Consider the following 15,315-nt stretch of genomic DNA (forward strand, 5'->3'; position numbering starts at 1 on the left):
CCTGGAACCAAAATGTCATTTTTGGTGAGATACTCCCAATAGGTACACATCTAAAGGGATGCAGGCCCAGCAGATTTCCACATTAGTGTTCTGCAGGTGCACAGCTGAGTGATAATTATAAATCCACACCCATTAGGATTTCTCAGCGCAGAGGAACAAACAGTGATTTCTTCAGAATAACAAAACGTAAGAATCTGCAACAAAGTTTGTTATAATCCCTGCAATGTACATAGATTACCCAGAGGGGAATGCTTTTTTTCTCTCAACAAAAGTGGAGTTAGGCTTTAGGCTGATGACCAAACAAGAAAGAGGAAGTAGGATGTAGAGCCCTGCGCAGGACTGTTTTAATAAACCCTCACCCGCTGAATGTATGACCAGGACCACCGCAATGTTTGTGTTCCACTCCCGCCCGCACCCGCAATGTTTGTGTCCACTCCTGCGGATTTACCCTATACTCGCCGTATAAGACTACCCCCTCTTCTGAGGCAACACCATTTCATAACATCAGTGGAGCCATCACAACCCTATTAAATATTTTAGCCCGATGGATGTGCCCTTATATGTACTGTAGCATCTGCTACATACAGAACTTCTCCCCGCTGGATGTATATACAGTAAGCTTTGGCTACTTACAGAATGTCCCTGTGCTGTAATACTCTATGTACCACGCTGAGCCAATCACAGCAAGCTGTGTATTCTTATTGCATACAAAGCCTGCTCAGATTGGCAAAGGTTGTATAAGCCCGCCTCTCTGACTCAGCCAATCGGAGCAGGCTTTGTGTGCATTAATAGAATACACTGCTTGCCGTGATTGGCTCAGCACGGTACATAGAGTATTACAGCACAGCACAGGGACATTCTGTAAGTTGCCAAAGGTACTGTATACACATCCAGCCGGCTAACATTTTTAATAGGGATGTTCTGTAACTATCTGAAGCTACAGTACCTGGTGTATAAGACGACCTCCAATTTTTGGGGTATCTTTTTTATTATAAAAAAAAGTTGTCTTATACGCCGAAAAATATGTTACACCAAATTGCACCGTTCCCCGCGGGTACCGCAAAATATTTTTGCCGCCCACTCCTGCCCGCAGCAGAGGTAAAACCGCCCGCTCCCGCAAGATTTGCATTGGGTCCCGCGGGAGCCCAAACCCAATGCAGCCCTCTAGTAGGATGTATAAGGTATGTACAGGCAATAAAAATGTTTTACTATCCAAAGTTAAAACAACAATGGCAGAGGATTTAATAGATGGAAAGATGAAAAAATGACTGAAGAGCCGCTTTAATGACCATAAGGCTCTGGTGAGTGTGTCTGCATTATTACAGGTGGTGGAGCACAGTTTGCCTTTTTGGGAGTTGAGAACATTCTTTAATAACACTGCATGGTGAATGGGACTGAGAGACTGATTGGAACGACAACTGGATTGTATTGAAGGATTTTGAAGCCTCACCACTGATTGTTTTTTTTTTATATATATATATATATATATATATATATATATATATATATATATATATATATATATATATATATTTCAAAAGGAACAAATACCCTTTTGCATAATTTTTACTTCTTATTCACTCTTCACATTTTTTTGTGTTTAAACTATCTTATTACAGCTAGTTTAATAGCTTTACTAACACCATATCCAAATGGTACATTTCTGTATGGATAGTAATGCTTTTCAGTTTAGCATGAAGCTACTTTAAATTTGATACACAAATTTGCAAATAGTTTATAGTCTCATATAATTTTGGTTTATTGAGATTAGCTCCTTACTTTACCTATTAGTGTGTTAATCACTTAAAAGGGGCATCTGTCTCAGAATGTATGTACAATTTTTATGGTTGGCGCCATTTAAGTTTTGATCATATATTCTCAAGTATCAGTTTGCCTTTAACCACTTGCCGAGGGCCCGCCATGTATATATACTGTGGCAGTGTGGCTCTATTGTGCAAAATGACGTACCTGTACGCCATGATCGTGCCGTGATTAGCTAACGGGGATGTCAATCAGCGGGTTCGGCGGACCCGATATCTGCCCGCCACCCGGGATCATCTACCGGAAGAGGCAGAACGGCGATCTGCCTATGTAAACAAGGTTCTGACAAGCTAAGCAGGAACACAGATATCTGTCTTTCTCCAGTCAGAGCAACCCCCCACACAGTTAGCAAGCAGCCCCCCAGGGACACATTTAACCCTTTGATTGCCCCTGATGTTAACCCCTTCCCTGCCAGTGTTATTAGTGCAGTGACAGTGCATTTATTTTTTAGTACTGATCACTGTAATAATGTCTCTGGTCCCCAAAAAGTGTCAAAAGTGTCAGATATCTGATATGTCCGCCGCAAAGTCACAGTCCCGCTAAAAATCGCTGTTCGCCGCTATTACTAGTAAAAAAAAACATAAAAAAAAACAAACAAAACAAAAATGCTATAAAAATATTGCAACGTTTGTAGACACTATAACTTTTGCGCAAACCAATCAATATATGCTTATTGGGATTTTTTTTACCAAAGATATGTAGCAGAATATACATTGGCCTAAACTGATGAAAAAAAATCGATTTTTTAAAAAAAATTTTTTTGGCTGTGTCTTATATCAGAAAGTAAAAAATATTGTTTATAGCTCAAAAAATATAGCTCAAAAAATGAAAAACGAAGAGGTGATCAAATACCACCAAAAGAAAGCCATATTTGCGGGAAAAAAAGGACATGCATTTTATTTGGGTACAGCGCCGCACGACTGCGGAATTGTCAGTTAAAATAACACAGTGCCATATCGCAAAGAATGGCCTGGTCATTAAGGGGGTAAAACCTTCCGGTCCAGAAGTGGTTAAATTAGGAGCCCCGGCTGAATAAAAAAACAGTCTGAGATATACATGTGCCACCCTCAGGGCTGATTTACAAAAGGCAAACAGACTGTGCACTTTTCAAGCACAGTTGCTTCAGAGTTTAGTAAATGAGGGGAAGCTCTGCTGACTTCCATCATCCAATCATGTACAAGCAAAAATGCTGTTTTTTCTTTTAATTTTCCCTGCATGTGATTGGGTATTCTTTGCAATGGTTAAGCTTCACCTCATTTACCAAGGTCTGGAGCAACTGCACTTGCACAGTCTGTTTTTGCCTTTAGTAAATCAACCCGATTGTGTTTATTCACACAAGTTTGCATTAAAGCACAAAAGAATTTGACATTTCAAGTACTAGCGCAGCCCTTTCATCGATGCATTAAAAAAGGGTAAAAAAGTGGTGTTCTGTGATATGTATTTGAACCACGCATTCAATTCAGGAACCCAAAATGTACTTTGGGAGATTCTGGAGTCATGATACACTGAACTAAAAGCAGTGGTTGATTGATTTTAGGAAGAATTATATTTAGAAGAATTTAAGGTGATGTCTGCTCCCATGCTCAATGACACAGCTGCATTGTCTACCACAGCTCAGTTGTTCATGTTAATTCTTTTTGCCAAGACATGTACTTAACTGACAATGCAACATTTTTTTCAGGAAATGTTAAAATTAAAAAAATGCCACTTAAAACTACAAGTATAAGACATGTGAATAAAACACTATACTATTACCTTGTGTCATTGGCACATCTTATTTTACAACCAGTCTTTGGTATAACCAATCCTAAGTGCATCCGCAGTCTGCAGTTTGTTGGCCCTGTGTGGGGCCACACATGAGTTCCAGGGTGCATGACGGAGTATTTGATCTAAGCACAAAGACAAAAGTTTAGCAAATAATATCTCATAAATACTTCCAATGGCCCCCTGGCTAGGAAACAACACATTGTGCTTCTATTGTGATGATCAGATCTCAACCTATAATTGCATTTGGTGTTCTGAAGTTCCCATCATTAATAAATGCCTTAGTGGAACAAAACTGGGATCTGAACCAAGCATGTGTTACAAAACATAATACTCTATGGAACAAGTGCTACTCTATGGAACAAGTGCTACTCTATACTGTATATTCTCTTAGCTCCAAAACATACATATTACAATATGATCTGCCATTACTTTGGGATCATAGTGGTTAATTATACTATTATGCTAGGAAATATCAAAATTTGTGGTTTCTACTCCAATGCATTGACATCCTGGACCACTAGAGACCCCCAAACACACCAGCCAGGGCCTATACACACATCTGTTGGGTTTACAGAAAAAAACTGATTAAATGTACCTGCCCCCTACGGCATCCAATGGATTCAGGAAATCTTTCTAGAAAAGCACATGTCCTGGGTGCAGCAATACAAGACTTTTCATTTTTCCGACCTAAAGAAAAGACAAATGTTAAAGAATGAAAGAATCTGTTCATAGCTGCACTAGTCTCAGATCACATTTAGAATGACATGAACAAATATGTCTATGTTCAGGTAGCTCAGGTTCAAAATCCATCTTGGTTCATTATTATTTTGCAAAATCGAATTAATAACTGTTTATCGAACAGGCTGTCATGTGTTGACTGCATCTGTCACCACATGTGGTCATCAAACTACCACCTCCTTTACCCTAGTTGTATAAAAATGTGTTTTAGATGCCAAACTTCCACATATTTTAGAGTTTTATAGGTTTGTGTAGTCAATTTCATAATTACATGGCCATTTTTTGTCAGCGGGTGAATGGAAAACATAAAGGAAACCTGCATGGAAAACAAAAGCAAATCTGAAGACTGAAAGCAAATCTTTCAGGTGGATAAAGCTATCCAAGTAGCTGAGTATTTTACTCTGTACATATTTCTTTTTATTCTGTGGGCCCCAGAGACTGTATGAAATGCAGCCTCCAGTCTGGAGATCCAAGCTCCCACCTCCTCACCCACTACCCACCACCGGCGTCTGTTTTAGTAACAGAAAAATGTAATTGTCAAGAGTGTAGTTGGGCGCTAATCTTCCAGCTGGGATATTGATATTTACATGCAGGGTTCCCCGGCATGGAGGCTCCTGGGGCGCTCTGGAGACTAAAATGCAGTATATGTATCCACCTTTAAGTGCCTGTTTTTAGGTTTAATACCTTAATCATAAACTTTTTGATAACGTTTTGCCTCTGAAGCAGCCGCTCCATATCCAGCAAAACCAGTCAGACATTGTCCTTTTCAGCAGCCCAGCCTCTCCCTGGTGATCCAATATGGACTGATAAGTATGGTTTGCACATATATGTCTTTCTTCCCACTCTCAATCTGAGCCCATCATTGTTACATGGATATTAAGGAACATTCCAAACGCGAACATGCGGTTTATATGGACCAGAGATATGGATTTGTGAGCATTTATGTTTTGGACTTTTCTGAAGTATAAGCCCCTATGTCCACGGTGCTGTGAGTTTAGTCCTTACTGGCATGCAAGGGAGGTGTTTACAGCTTTGGAGTCTTCACCTGGTAATCTATAATGGGACTGGATCCCTATATTTGAAGGAAGTACTTCTCTGGACCATAATGCACTGTGAGAGCTTTGAGTTCTTACAGTATATAGTTGTTTTCCATTTGAAGGATCACCCAAACCATTATCACTATAATTTTACCAATAGAGTATTAAGACAAGATGATCTATACATTACGGGGAGGGGCGACCATTATTTGAGAGAGGGGGGCACATGTTTTTATTGTGTTTTTGGTGTAGTTTTGTAATAATAGTATAATGTAATAAAGCATTATATATTTTTGCATATAGTCCAGTGAGTCCAAATCAAGTTTTTATTTTTTTAAGTTTTCTTTAATAACTTTTTTCAAATAACAGGTAGACACCGTTGCATTGAACAACCCCCTTCCTGGTAAGAACTCAAATCTGAAGCTCCTCGCTGCGCTCCCAAAATACACACCAAAAAGTATTTTTCCCTTGTTGTTTGTTTTTCCAAATAGTGAAAAAATGTAGATCCAGAAGTAATAGTAAGGCAAAGTAGTTTGGTAATTGAAAAGACAAGAACTCACTGCTCAAGGTGGTGTGATTGCCTGATGACTCACACTGGTGCATGCCCCGGCTCGCCTCCGTGAAAACAAAGGAATTGGCAGCACTCCAGGTTGAGTCAAAATCCAGATTTATTGACTGGACATCCAAATATGACAGTCGTGACAAGGTAGACGCGTTTCACACTCTGACAGTGTACTTAATCATTTGAATTGTAGTTTGGTGCTTCTGGGAACTCAAATGGAGATATAATATCTCCCAAAAATCCAAAAGCTAAAAGAAATCTTTGCGTGAAAGCTTCCATTCAGTTCAGATACGTCGGTTTGAATTGAACTAACATTACCACATATGCAAAAAAAAAAAAAATGTCATTAAGACTTTTATTTCCTACTTACCTTGCTGCCACAACGTATATTGACTCCAGTCTCCCTTTTCCCTCAGATTTTCATCTTCAGGAAGAAATAGGCCTTTAGCTTCATCCATCACAGCAAGCCCCTCGTCGCGAATTATCTTCCAGTTGGCTTCCAAAGTCTTGACAAAGAAAGAGCCCAGGATCATTAATGCATAAGATGGCTCACTGTTGATCACTATTTCACAAAATTAATAAGCATGCTGCTTCTTACTGCATAACAACTCTGCACGCTTGAATCATTATCTCAAAAGAAAACGTGCCTGGAATCTATATGCCTGCATGGGCTTTTCAACAGGAAATTGCTCTTGCTCTTTGACTTTAAACAATACGTTAGCCATTATGTTTCTCTAAACAAGGCAACACAGTGGTAGCACCTATCAAAACCAGATAACTAGCTCGGTATAATAAAACAATAGACATCAGGCTGTCTGCTGTGCCTTTAGATTTGTTCATTGGCATTCATAAAAGCATCATCTATAGAGACATGCTATCATTTTAACTGCCTGGAAATATTATAATCGCGGGATGTCAAGGGAAGGAACATGGAGAACTAATTTACACTGAATTTTCTTATGAGAAAGGGACAGCACACAAAAGAGTATCCGTCGCCTATAATTAGCACAGGCATTCATATATATATATATATTTTTTTTTCCATATGTGTGTGGCCAATCGATTCCTATGAATTAGTTGGCAGCACAGAATCACAAGTTACAACATGACAATGTTTAGGTAGCTGTACTATAAAGCCCCGTACACACGCGTCGAAAATTGGCAGGGAATTTTCATCCAACGACCGATCTGCCGATTTTCGGCTTGTTAGTATGATGCTTCCGACAACCGACTCCGACTTTTAGGCCGAAAAAAATCTGGTGTGTAGACTATAAAGTTTTTGTCTGCCGTCAAAACACGGCCGATTTTCGTGCAGTCAGTACAGATTTAGACAGGGAAAAATCTAATGAGCAAGTCTGGGCATGCTCAGTGAAGAAAGAACACAAAGAAAGCAAACCAACACATGACATCACTTCTGAAGTAGATTTTTGTTGGGCGAGAAAATTCGTGTGCAGCCTAGGCACATTCCAACCAACAAAACACAACTCTGGACAAAAGTCGGACGATCGGTCGGCCGATAATCGTTGCGTGTGTACGAGGCATAAGTTTGACAGGCCAGCAAGCAACAACTCAGAAACCACCATTAATTGCTTTGACTGCTCCCCCATCAGCCCCTGGTTCATATTTGCACATTATGTTGCAGGTTGTGCTTTCACATGCAAGTTAAATTTGTATATATTTAGGAAGATACAGTTGAACTCTATGTATCATACATTTTGATGAGACAAACAGGAGTCCTGACCTAGTCTCTGGTTGCTATGAGTTATGGCCCATACACCCAATCAGAAAATCGTACACAAAATACCGCTTTCTAATCGATCGTACGATAATCTGATCATTAATACACAGCTTTTGAGAGGCGATCATGACAGTCTATCAGATATTAATCAGATGGGACACGCATGAAAATTCTTCTCGTACAAAAGCAGATCATACAATTTTCTTTTAATCAGTACAGTTGTCGTTCGAAAATACAATACAAATACACTACAACACATTACATCACTTCTGCATTTTTATTCTGTCATACGAGATGTTTTGTAGCTTTAGTAAACTCTTCATTTTTAATATGAGACTAGGATGCAAAAAAAAAAAAAAAAACCCAGACGATTATTCATCCGATAATCTCATCTCAGGCATTACTAAAAGTCATTGCTATTTCACTGCCATAATTAACAAGCACATCAGATTGGGTATTGACATAGGAACTGTAGAGACTCTTGTAACCCATCTGAAAGGAAGAAAAAAAACAGTAACACCTACTGAGGTAAATATAATGCTGGTGGAAGGTGGAAGTGGTTCTAAGATGCCATTGTTACAAAAATGTTCAGCCCAAACTTCACCATGCAAAAAGCTATCAGCTCATGTGTGGCTAGATAGTTACCCCCTAACTCCACCTTCTGGACTGTATTACATGTTACAGTATTTAGCGAAATGAAGATGAAACCCCCAAACCGAACCCCCCTATGACAGCATGTGGGAGTTCTTCTGCTCTGTAGCAGCTATCACGTTTTAAATTTGTGTGGCTGGGTAGGGCTCCGCCATGTGCCACCATGACAGATCCACTTGCAGTTCTCAATGGAACATAAGTGCAGTGATCACTGTACTCATAGTCCATTGATACTTCCTCCAGCTCTTCAACTGAAAGTCAATACAACTGCACAGACAGGGATCTGGAGGAAGAGAGTGCAGGAGCCTAGCATTACACAGACAGGGAGCTGGAGTAAAGCCCCGTACACACGTAGCGATTGTCGGCCGTAAATATTCGGCCGCTGAACGATCGGCCGATTGTCGGCTTGTTAGTATGATGCTTCCGACAACCGACAGCGAATTTTCGGCCGAACAGAATCTGGCGTGCAGACTTTAAAATTTTTGTTGGCCGTCACTAGAACGGCCGATTGTTCGCCAGTCAGTACAGAATTCGGCCGACAAACAGCAGATTAGCAAGACTGGGCATGCTCAGAGAAGAAAAAACACACGGAAAGTTAACCATCACATGACATCACTTCTGCAGTCGGCTGTTGTTGGCCGACAAAATTCGTGTGCAGTCTTTAGTACTTTTCAGCCGACAGGACAGCACCTGACAAAAGACGGCCGATCGTTCGGCCGACATTCGGTACGTGTGTACGGGGCTTTAGAGTCTGCAGGAGCCTAGAATTACACAGACAGGGATCTGGAGTAAGAGTCTGCAGGAGCCTAGCATTACACAGACAGGGATCTGGAGGAAGAGTCTGCAGGAGCCTAGCATTACACAGACAGGGATCTGGAGGAAGAGTCTGCAGGAGCCTAGCATTACACAGACAGGTATCTGGAGGAAGAGTCTGCAGGAGCCTAGCATTACACAGACAGGGATCTGGAGGAAGAGTCTGCAGGAGCCTAGCATTACACAGACAGGGAGCCGGAGGAAGAGTCTGCAGGAGCCTAGCATTACACAGACATGGAGCTGGAGGAAGAGTCTGCAGGAGCCTAGAATTACATAGACAGGGAGCTGGTAGGAAGAGTCTGCGGGAGCCTAGCATTACACAGACAGGGATCTGGAGGAAGAGTCTGCAGGAGCCTAGCATTACACACACAGTGAGCTGAAGGAAAAGTCTGCAGGAGCTTAGCATTACACACACAGGGAGCTGGAGGAAGAGTCTGCAGGAGCCTAGCATTACACACACAGGGATCTGGAGGAAGAGTCTGCAGGAGCCTAGCATTACACAGACAGGGAGCTGGAGGAAGAGTCTGCAGGAGCCTAGCATTACACAGACAGGGAGCTGGAGGAAGGGTCTGCAGGAGCCTAGCATTACGCAAACAGGGAGCTGGAGGAAGAGTCTGCAGGAGCCTAGCATTACACAGACAGGGAGCTGGAGGAAGAGTCTGCAGGAGCCTAGCATTACACAGACAGGGAGCTGGAGGAAGAGTCTGCAGGGGCCTAGCATTACACAGACAGGGAGCTGGAGGAAGAGTCTGCAGGAGCCAAGCACTGCACCCACGGTCCATTATTTGTGTTTGTAAATTTTGTTGCAATTATATTTGCATTAGTTATTTTGTAAAAGGTGGAGTTAGCCTTCAATGCTTTTGGTATGTAAATAAAGTAATACTAAATGCTAACTTTCTTTTTGGTTTCAGGGCAGGCTTACACCAGGATTGCACGGGAACGCGCACTGGACCGTAGAAAAAGTAATGCTTGCACTACTTTTAAAAACGCACTGCACCAGACCGCATGGTACTGCACTATCATGCGATTTGGTGCTTGCAAACGCACTGTGCATTTCAGCTACCGTTACCAAATACATTGGTACCCAAATGTAGATTGCAAGGGCAGTACCGATGGTGAACATGCACTAAATTAACATTTTCCGCACCTTGTTCTGGTGTAAACCAGCCCTAAAAAAAAAAAAAGATATTCTACTCCCCTCATCTGTGCAATGATTTTGCACAGAGATGTCCCTCACCTCCTCTTCTGGAAGTCCCCAGCTGGCGCTATCTCCTTCTCCCTCTACTGGCTTCCTCCTTAGCAAGTCGTGAGCTAGGGAGGCACGCGTCTATATACACACACGGCGCCATTAAGCCAGACCCCCTGCTCCCTCATCAAAGGAGATTTACAGCAACCAATGGCTCTTGCTGACCTCAGTGTCTTCTGTGAAAGCAGGAAGTGAGGGGAGTGGTGCTGCAGCTGTGAAAAATTGATTTTTGTAAAATCTTACCGTAAAATCCTTTTCTCTTAAGCTCATTGACAGACGCAGTCCTCTTGATTAATATCAAATTGGGTTATACTGCCCTCTACAGGAGTAGGACACTAGGCAGAAGCAAAACGTTCTGGCCACACCTTAGGGGCAGTCCCAGAGGGTATATCCTCTCTCTCCCTGCTACAGGATGTCAGTTATGTCACAAAGTGTCAGAGAATTTAACCCAACCCAACTAAAAAGTAGAGGGGCGGGTACTGCGTCCGTCAATGAGCTTAAGAGAAAAGGATTTTACGGTAAGATTTTACAAAAATCCATTTTTCTCTGTCGCTCATTGACAGACGCAGTCCTCTTGATTAATATCAAATTGGGACGTCCCAAAGCAGTGCCACAAATGAGGGGTGGGATAACAGAAATCAAAATCCAATCTAGAAGGCCCAACCGGTGCCAACTAGAAGTTTTAAAGGCTCATCAGACAAAAGGATGAGACTCAACTGAAAATCCAACAGAAAAAAACCCTCGAGGTAGACCAACGGTCTCCTCAAATTGCGGCCTGCAAAACCTTGCGGCCAAAAGAGGCATCCGACAATGCCATCACATCAACTTTATAAAATTTTGTAAAGGTATAAACCGACGACCAGGTAGCCGCCTTGCAAACCTGGACCACTGACGCCTGATGGCGGAAGGCCCAGGAAGCACTGAGCGCCCGAGTGGAGTGCGCCTTAACAGGGAACGGAGGATTCCGACCCTTAATAGAATAAGCCTGTACCACCGTCTGTCTGATCCATTTGGAGATAGTCGCGGCAGATGCAGGCAACCCCTTTTTGGGGCCATCCGTGATCACAAAAGTGAATCCGTTTTACGAAACGAGTCCGTAGTTTTCAGGTATACCCTGATTGCCCGAACCACATCCAAGGAATGCAACGCACACTCCTGAGGATGACTGGGCTTAGGACACAGGGAAGGCAATACAATGTCCTCATTCAGATGAAACTCTGAAACCACTTTAGGAAGGAAGGATGGATTCGGACGAAGAACCACCTTATCCCTATGAACCACCAGATATGGGGAACGACAAGATAATGCGGCCAGTTCTGACACCCTGTGTGCAGAAGTAATGGCCACCAAGAAGGCCACCTTCTGGGATAACGTAAGCAAGGGAATCTCCCTGATATTTTCAAAGGGAGGTTTCTGAAGAACCGACAACACCAAATTAAGATCCCAGGGCAGTAAGGGCGCGCGCACTGGCGGAGCCAAGTGCCGCACCCCCTGGATGAAATTCCGCACCAAGGAATGGGTAGCCAAAGGTTTCTGAAAGAAAATTGCTAACGCTGAAACCTGACCCTTGACAGTACTCAAGGCCAGCTTCTGCTCAACCCCCTGTTGCAGAAAAGCCAAGATTCGGGTCACCGAATAGGCACGTGGAGGAAATCCAAGGGATTCACACCACGCAATATAAGACCTCCATGTCCAATGACGGCACAGCTGGTGAAATACCTCTGGATGAAGAGGCTATACCCCTTGATCCAGAATCTGACGGCTGAGATAATCTGCCTGCCGATTTTCCACCCCCGGAGTGAATATCGCGGAGAGAGCCGGAACAACCCGTTCCGCCCAATGAAGAATGCTGGCCACTTCTATGGCCGCCAGGGCACTCTTGGTGCCCCCTTGGTGATTGACATAAGTCACGGCCGTGGCCTTGTCCGACTGGATCCCAACCGGGCTGCCCTGAAGCTGCGCGATCTAGTAAATCAGACAAAGTCTGATCGCTCTCAGTTCCAATACATTTATCGGTGACCTGGAATTTATCAGAAGAAATGACTTCCCCTGGCTGAGCATCGGAGACCGAAGCCACCGGACCAGAGACTTCCTGGTCTGCTCGCTCAACCGGATCTGATTGTCCAGAGAATCGGGATTCCGATTCCATTTGAAAAAAATCTCCTTTTGGAGAATTCGGGTATGAGACTGGGCATACGGTACTGCCTCTAAGAAGGCCACCATCAGTCCCAGGATCCCTATCCGAAGGGAAGACCAGTTGACGGACAGTAACATCCGAATCGTTCACTGAATCTTCCGGAGCTTCTCCGTAAGGAGACACACCCTTGCCAAGGATGTCTCCAAAGTTAGGCCCAGATCTGTTCAGATGGACTATATCTTGAATTCTTGTACCCAGACAAAATGATTGAGTGCTCTTAAGTCCAGAATTGGACGCACCTTGCCCTCCTCTCTGGGTATTGTGAATAGGTTCGAATAGAACCCCTGAAAACGTTCTAGAAAAACGTTTTAGAAAAAAAAGTTTTTCTAAAAAAATCTTGCCAGGACCAAAGATCCCAGCAAGGAACTTAGGTCCTTACTCCTGACTAGACAGAAAAAAACTGACATCCTGTAGCAGGGAGAGAGAGGATATACCCCCTGGGACTGCCTGACAGAGGCTTTGTCTCCGAGGAACTAACAAGCTTGCTGCTGTGACAGTAATGTATGTCCCCAGAGCAGTTTTACACCTACGCTGAACTCAGGCTAACATTCATTATTTAAGAGACGCTCAATGAAAAGGTGTGGCCAGAACGTTTTCCTTCTGCCTAGTGTCCTACTCCTGTAGAGGGCAGTATAACCCAATTTGATATTAATCAAGAGGACTGCATCTGTCAATGAGCGACAGAGAAAAGTAAGTGTTTAGGGATTGGAGTCGGTAGGACAGATAGAGAGGATTTCTTTACCTTAAAGTGGAGTTCCACCCTATTTTTATACTTACCTCCATCTTCTCGCTCCGGGTCACCTGAAAAAGAAATGGATAATCGCATATTTTTTTTTTTTTTTACTTACCTCGTAGCGAAGAAAAAATACTTACCTTACTTCCTTCTTCCTCCTTCCTCGGCCGCGGCCCGTCGTCACTTCCTGGCTCTGCAATGATTCCTGGGAGCTGAATGTCATAGCTCCCAGGAATCATTGCGCCTGCACCGGCCCCGACGTCAGTTCCGGGTCGCGCGCGTCATCCCCTTCTAAACAGCTTCTGGGCATGCCCAGAAGCTGTAGAGGGATGATGCGCGCGACCCGGAAGTGACGTCGGGGCCGGCGCAGAGCATCGTGGGACCAAAGAAGGCGGAAGAAGACACCGAAGGGGATATCTCGCTGGCTTCAAGCTGCCCACATCTGAGATGGCAGCGCTGGACAAGACGTTTGCAAGGTAAGTATTTGTCCTAACAGGTAAGTGCAACCCGGGACAGATCAGAGGCTAGCCATTGTGGAATGCACTAGCCCTGACTGTCCCGGGGGTATTAAAAAAAAAAAAAAAAAATCCAGGGTGGAACTCCGCTTTAATGCATAGAATGCATTAAGGTAAAAAACCTTTAGACTTTGGAACTACTTTTACCACTTCCAGCCCAGGCTTATTCTGACATTCCTGTTCTACATGTAAAACTCATCATTTTTTTGCTATAAAGTTACTCAGAAACCCCAAACATTATATATACATTTGGGCAAAAAAGTATTTAGTCATCCACCAATTGTGCATGTTCTCCCACTTAAAAAGATGAGAGAGGCCTGTAATTTTCATCATAAGTATACTTCAACCATGAGAGACAAAATGAGAAAAAAAATCTAGAAAATCACATTGCCGATTTTTAAAGTATTTATTTGCAAATTATGGTGGAAAATAAATATTTGGCCAATAACAAAAGTTCATCTCACTACTTTGTGATATACCCTTTGTTGGCAATGGCAGAGGTCAACTGTTTTCTGTAAGTCTTCACAAGGTTTTCACACACTGTTGCTGGTATTTTGGCCCTTTCTTCCATGCAGATCTCCTGTAGAGCATTGATGTTTTGGGGCTGTCGCTGGGCAACACAGACTTTCAACTCCCTCCAAAGGTTTTCTATGGGGTTGAGATCTGGAGACTGGCTAGGCCACTCCAGGACCTTGAAATGCTTCTTACGAAGCCACTGCTTCATTGCCTGGGCGGTGTGCTTGGGATAATTTTCATACTGAAAGACCCAGCCACGTTTCATCTTCAATGCCCTTGCTTATGGAAGAAGGTTTTCACTCAAAATCTCACGATACATGGCCCCATTCATTCTTTCCGTTGCACGGATCAGTCGTCCTGGTCCCTTTGCAGAAAAACAGCCCCAAAGCATGATGTTTCTACCCCCATGCATCACAGTAGGTATGGTGTATATTTGGATGCAACTCAGCATTCTTTCTCCTCCAAACATGACAAGTTGAGTTTTTACCAAAAAGTTCTTCTTTGGTTTCATCTGATCATATGACATTCTTCCAACCCTCTTCTGGATCATCCAAATGCTCTCTAGCAAACTTCAGATGGGCCCGGACATGTACTGGCTTAAGCAGGGGGACACGTCTGGCACTGCAGGATTTAAGTCCCTGGCGGCGTAGTGTGTTACTGATGGTAGCCTTTGTTACTTTGGTCCCAGCTCTCTGCAGGCCCATTCACTAGGTCCCCCCCGTGTGTTTCTGGGATTTCTGCTCACCGTTCTTGTGATCATTTTGACCCCATGGGGTAAGATCTTGCGTGGAGCCCCAGATCGGAGGAGATTATCAGTGGTCTTGTATGTCTTCCATTTGCTAATAATTGCTCCCAAAGTTGATTTCTTCACACCAAGCTGCTTGCCTTTTGCAGATTCAGTCTTCCCAGCCTGGTGCCGGTCTACAATTTTGTTTCTTCTGTCCTTTGACAGCTCTTTGGTCTTGGTCATAGTGGAGTTTG

The 15,315-nt window shown here is 43.2% G+C and overlaps 1 protein-coding gene across 1 annotated transcript in view; it reads right to left on the minus strand.

Annotated features, from left to right (window-relative positions):
• The window catches only part of ASPH (aspartate beta-hydroxylase), a 396,229-nt gene that overhangs the window by 596 nt on the left and 380,318 nt on the right, over positions 1–15,315 (minus strand). Inside the window, exons 22-24 of the mRNA XM_082258996.1 lie at positions 6,296–6,431; positions 4,184–4,275; positions 3,577–3,710 (exon numbers count right to left, since the gene is read on the minus strand). Of these exons, the coding sequence (XP_082115122.1) occupies positions 3,577–3,710; positions 4,184–4,275; positions 6,296–6,431 (362 nt within the window). The remainder of the gene's footprint in view (positions 1–3,576; positions 3,711–4,183; positions 4,276–6,295; positions 6,432–15,315) is intronic.

The sequence above is a fragment of the Pelophylax lessonae genome, assembly GCF_965119305.1.
Source record: "Pelophylax lessonae genome assembly, chromosome: 5".
Taxonomy (NCBI): Eukaryota; Metazoa; Chordata; class Amphibia; order Anura; family Ranidae; genus Pelophylax; species Pelophylax lessonae.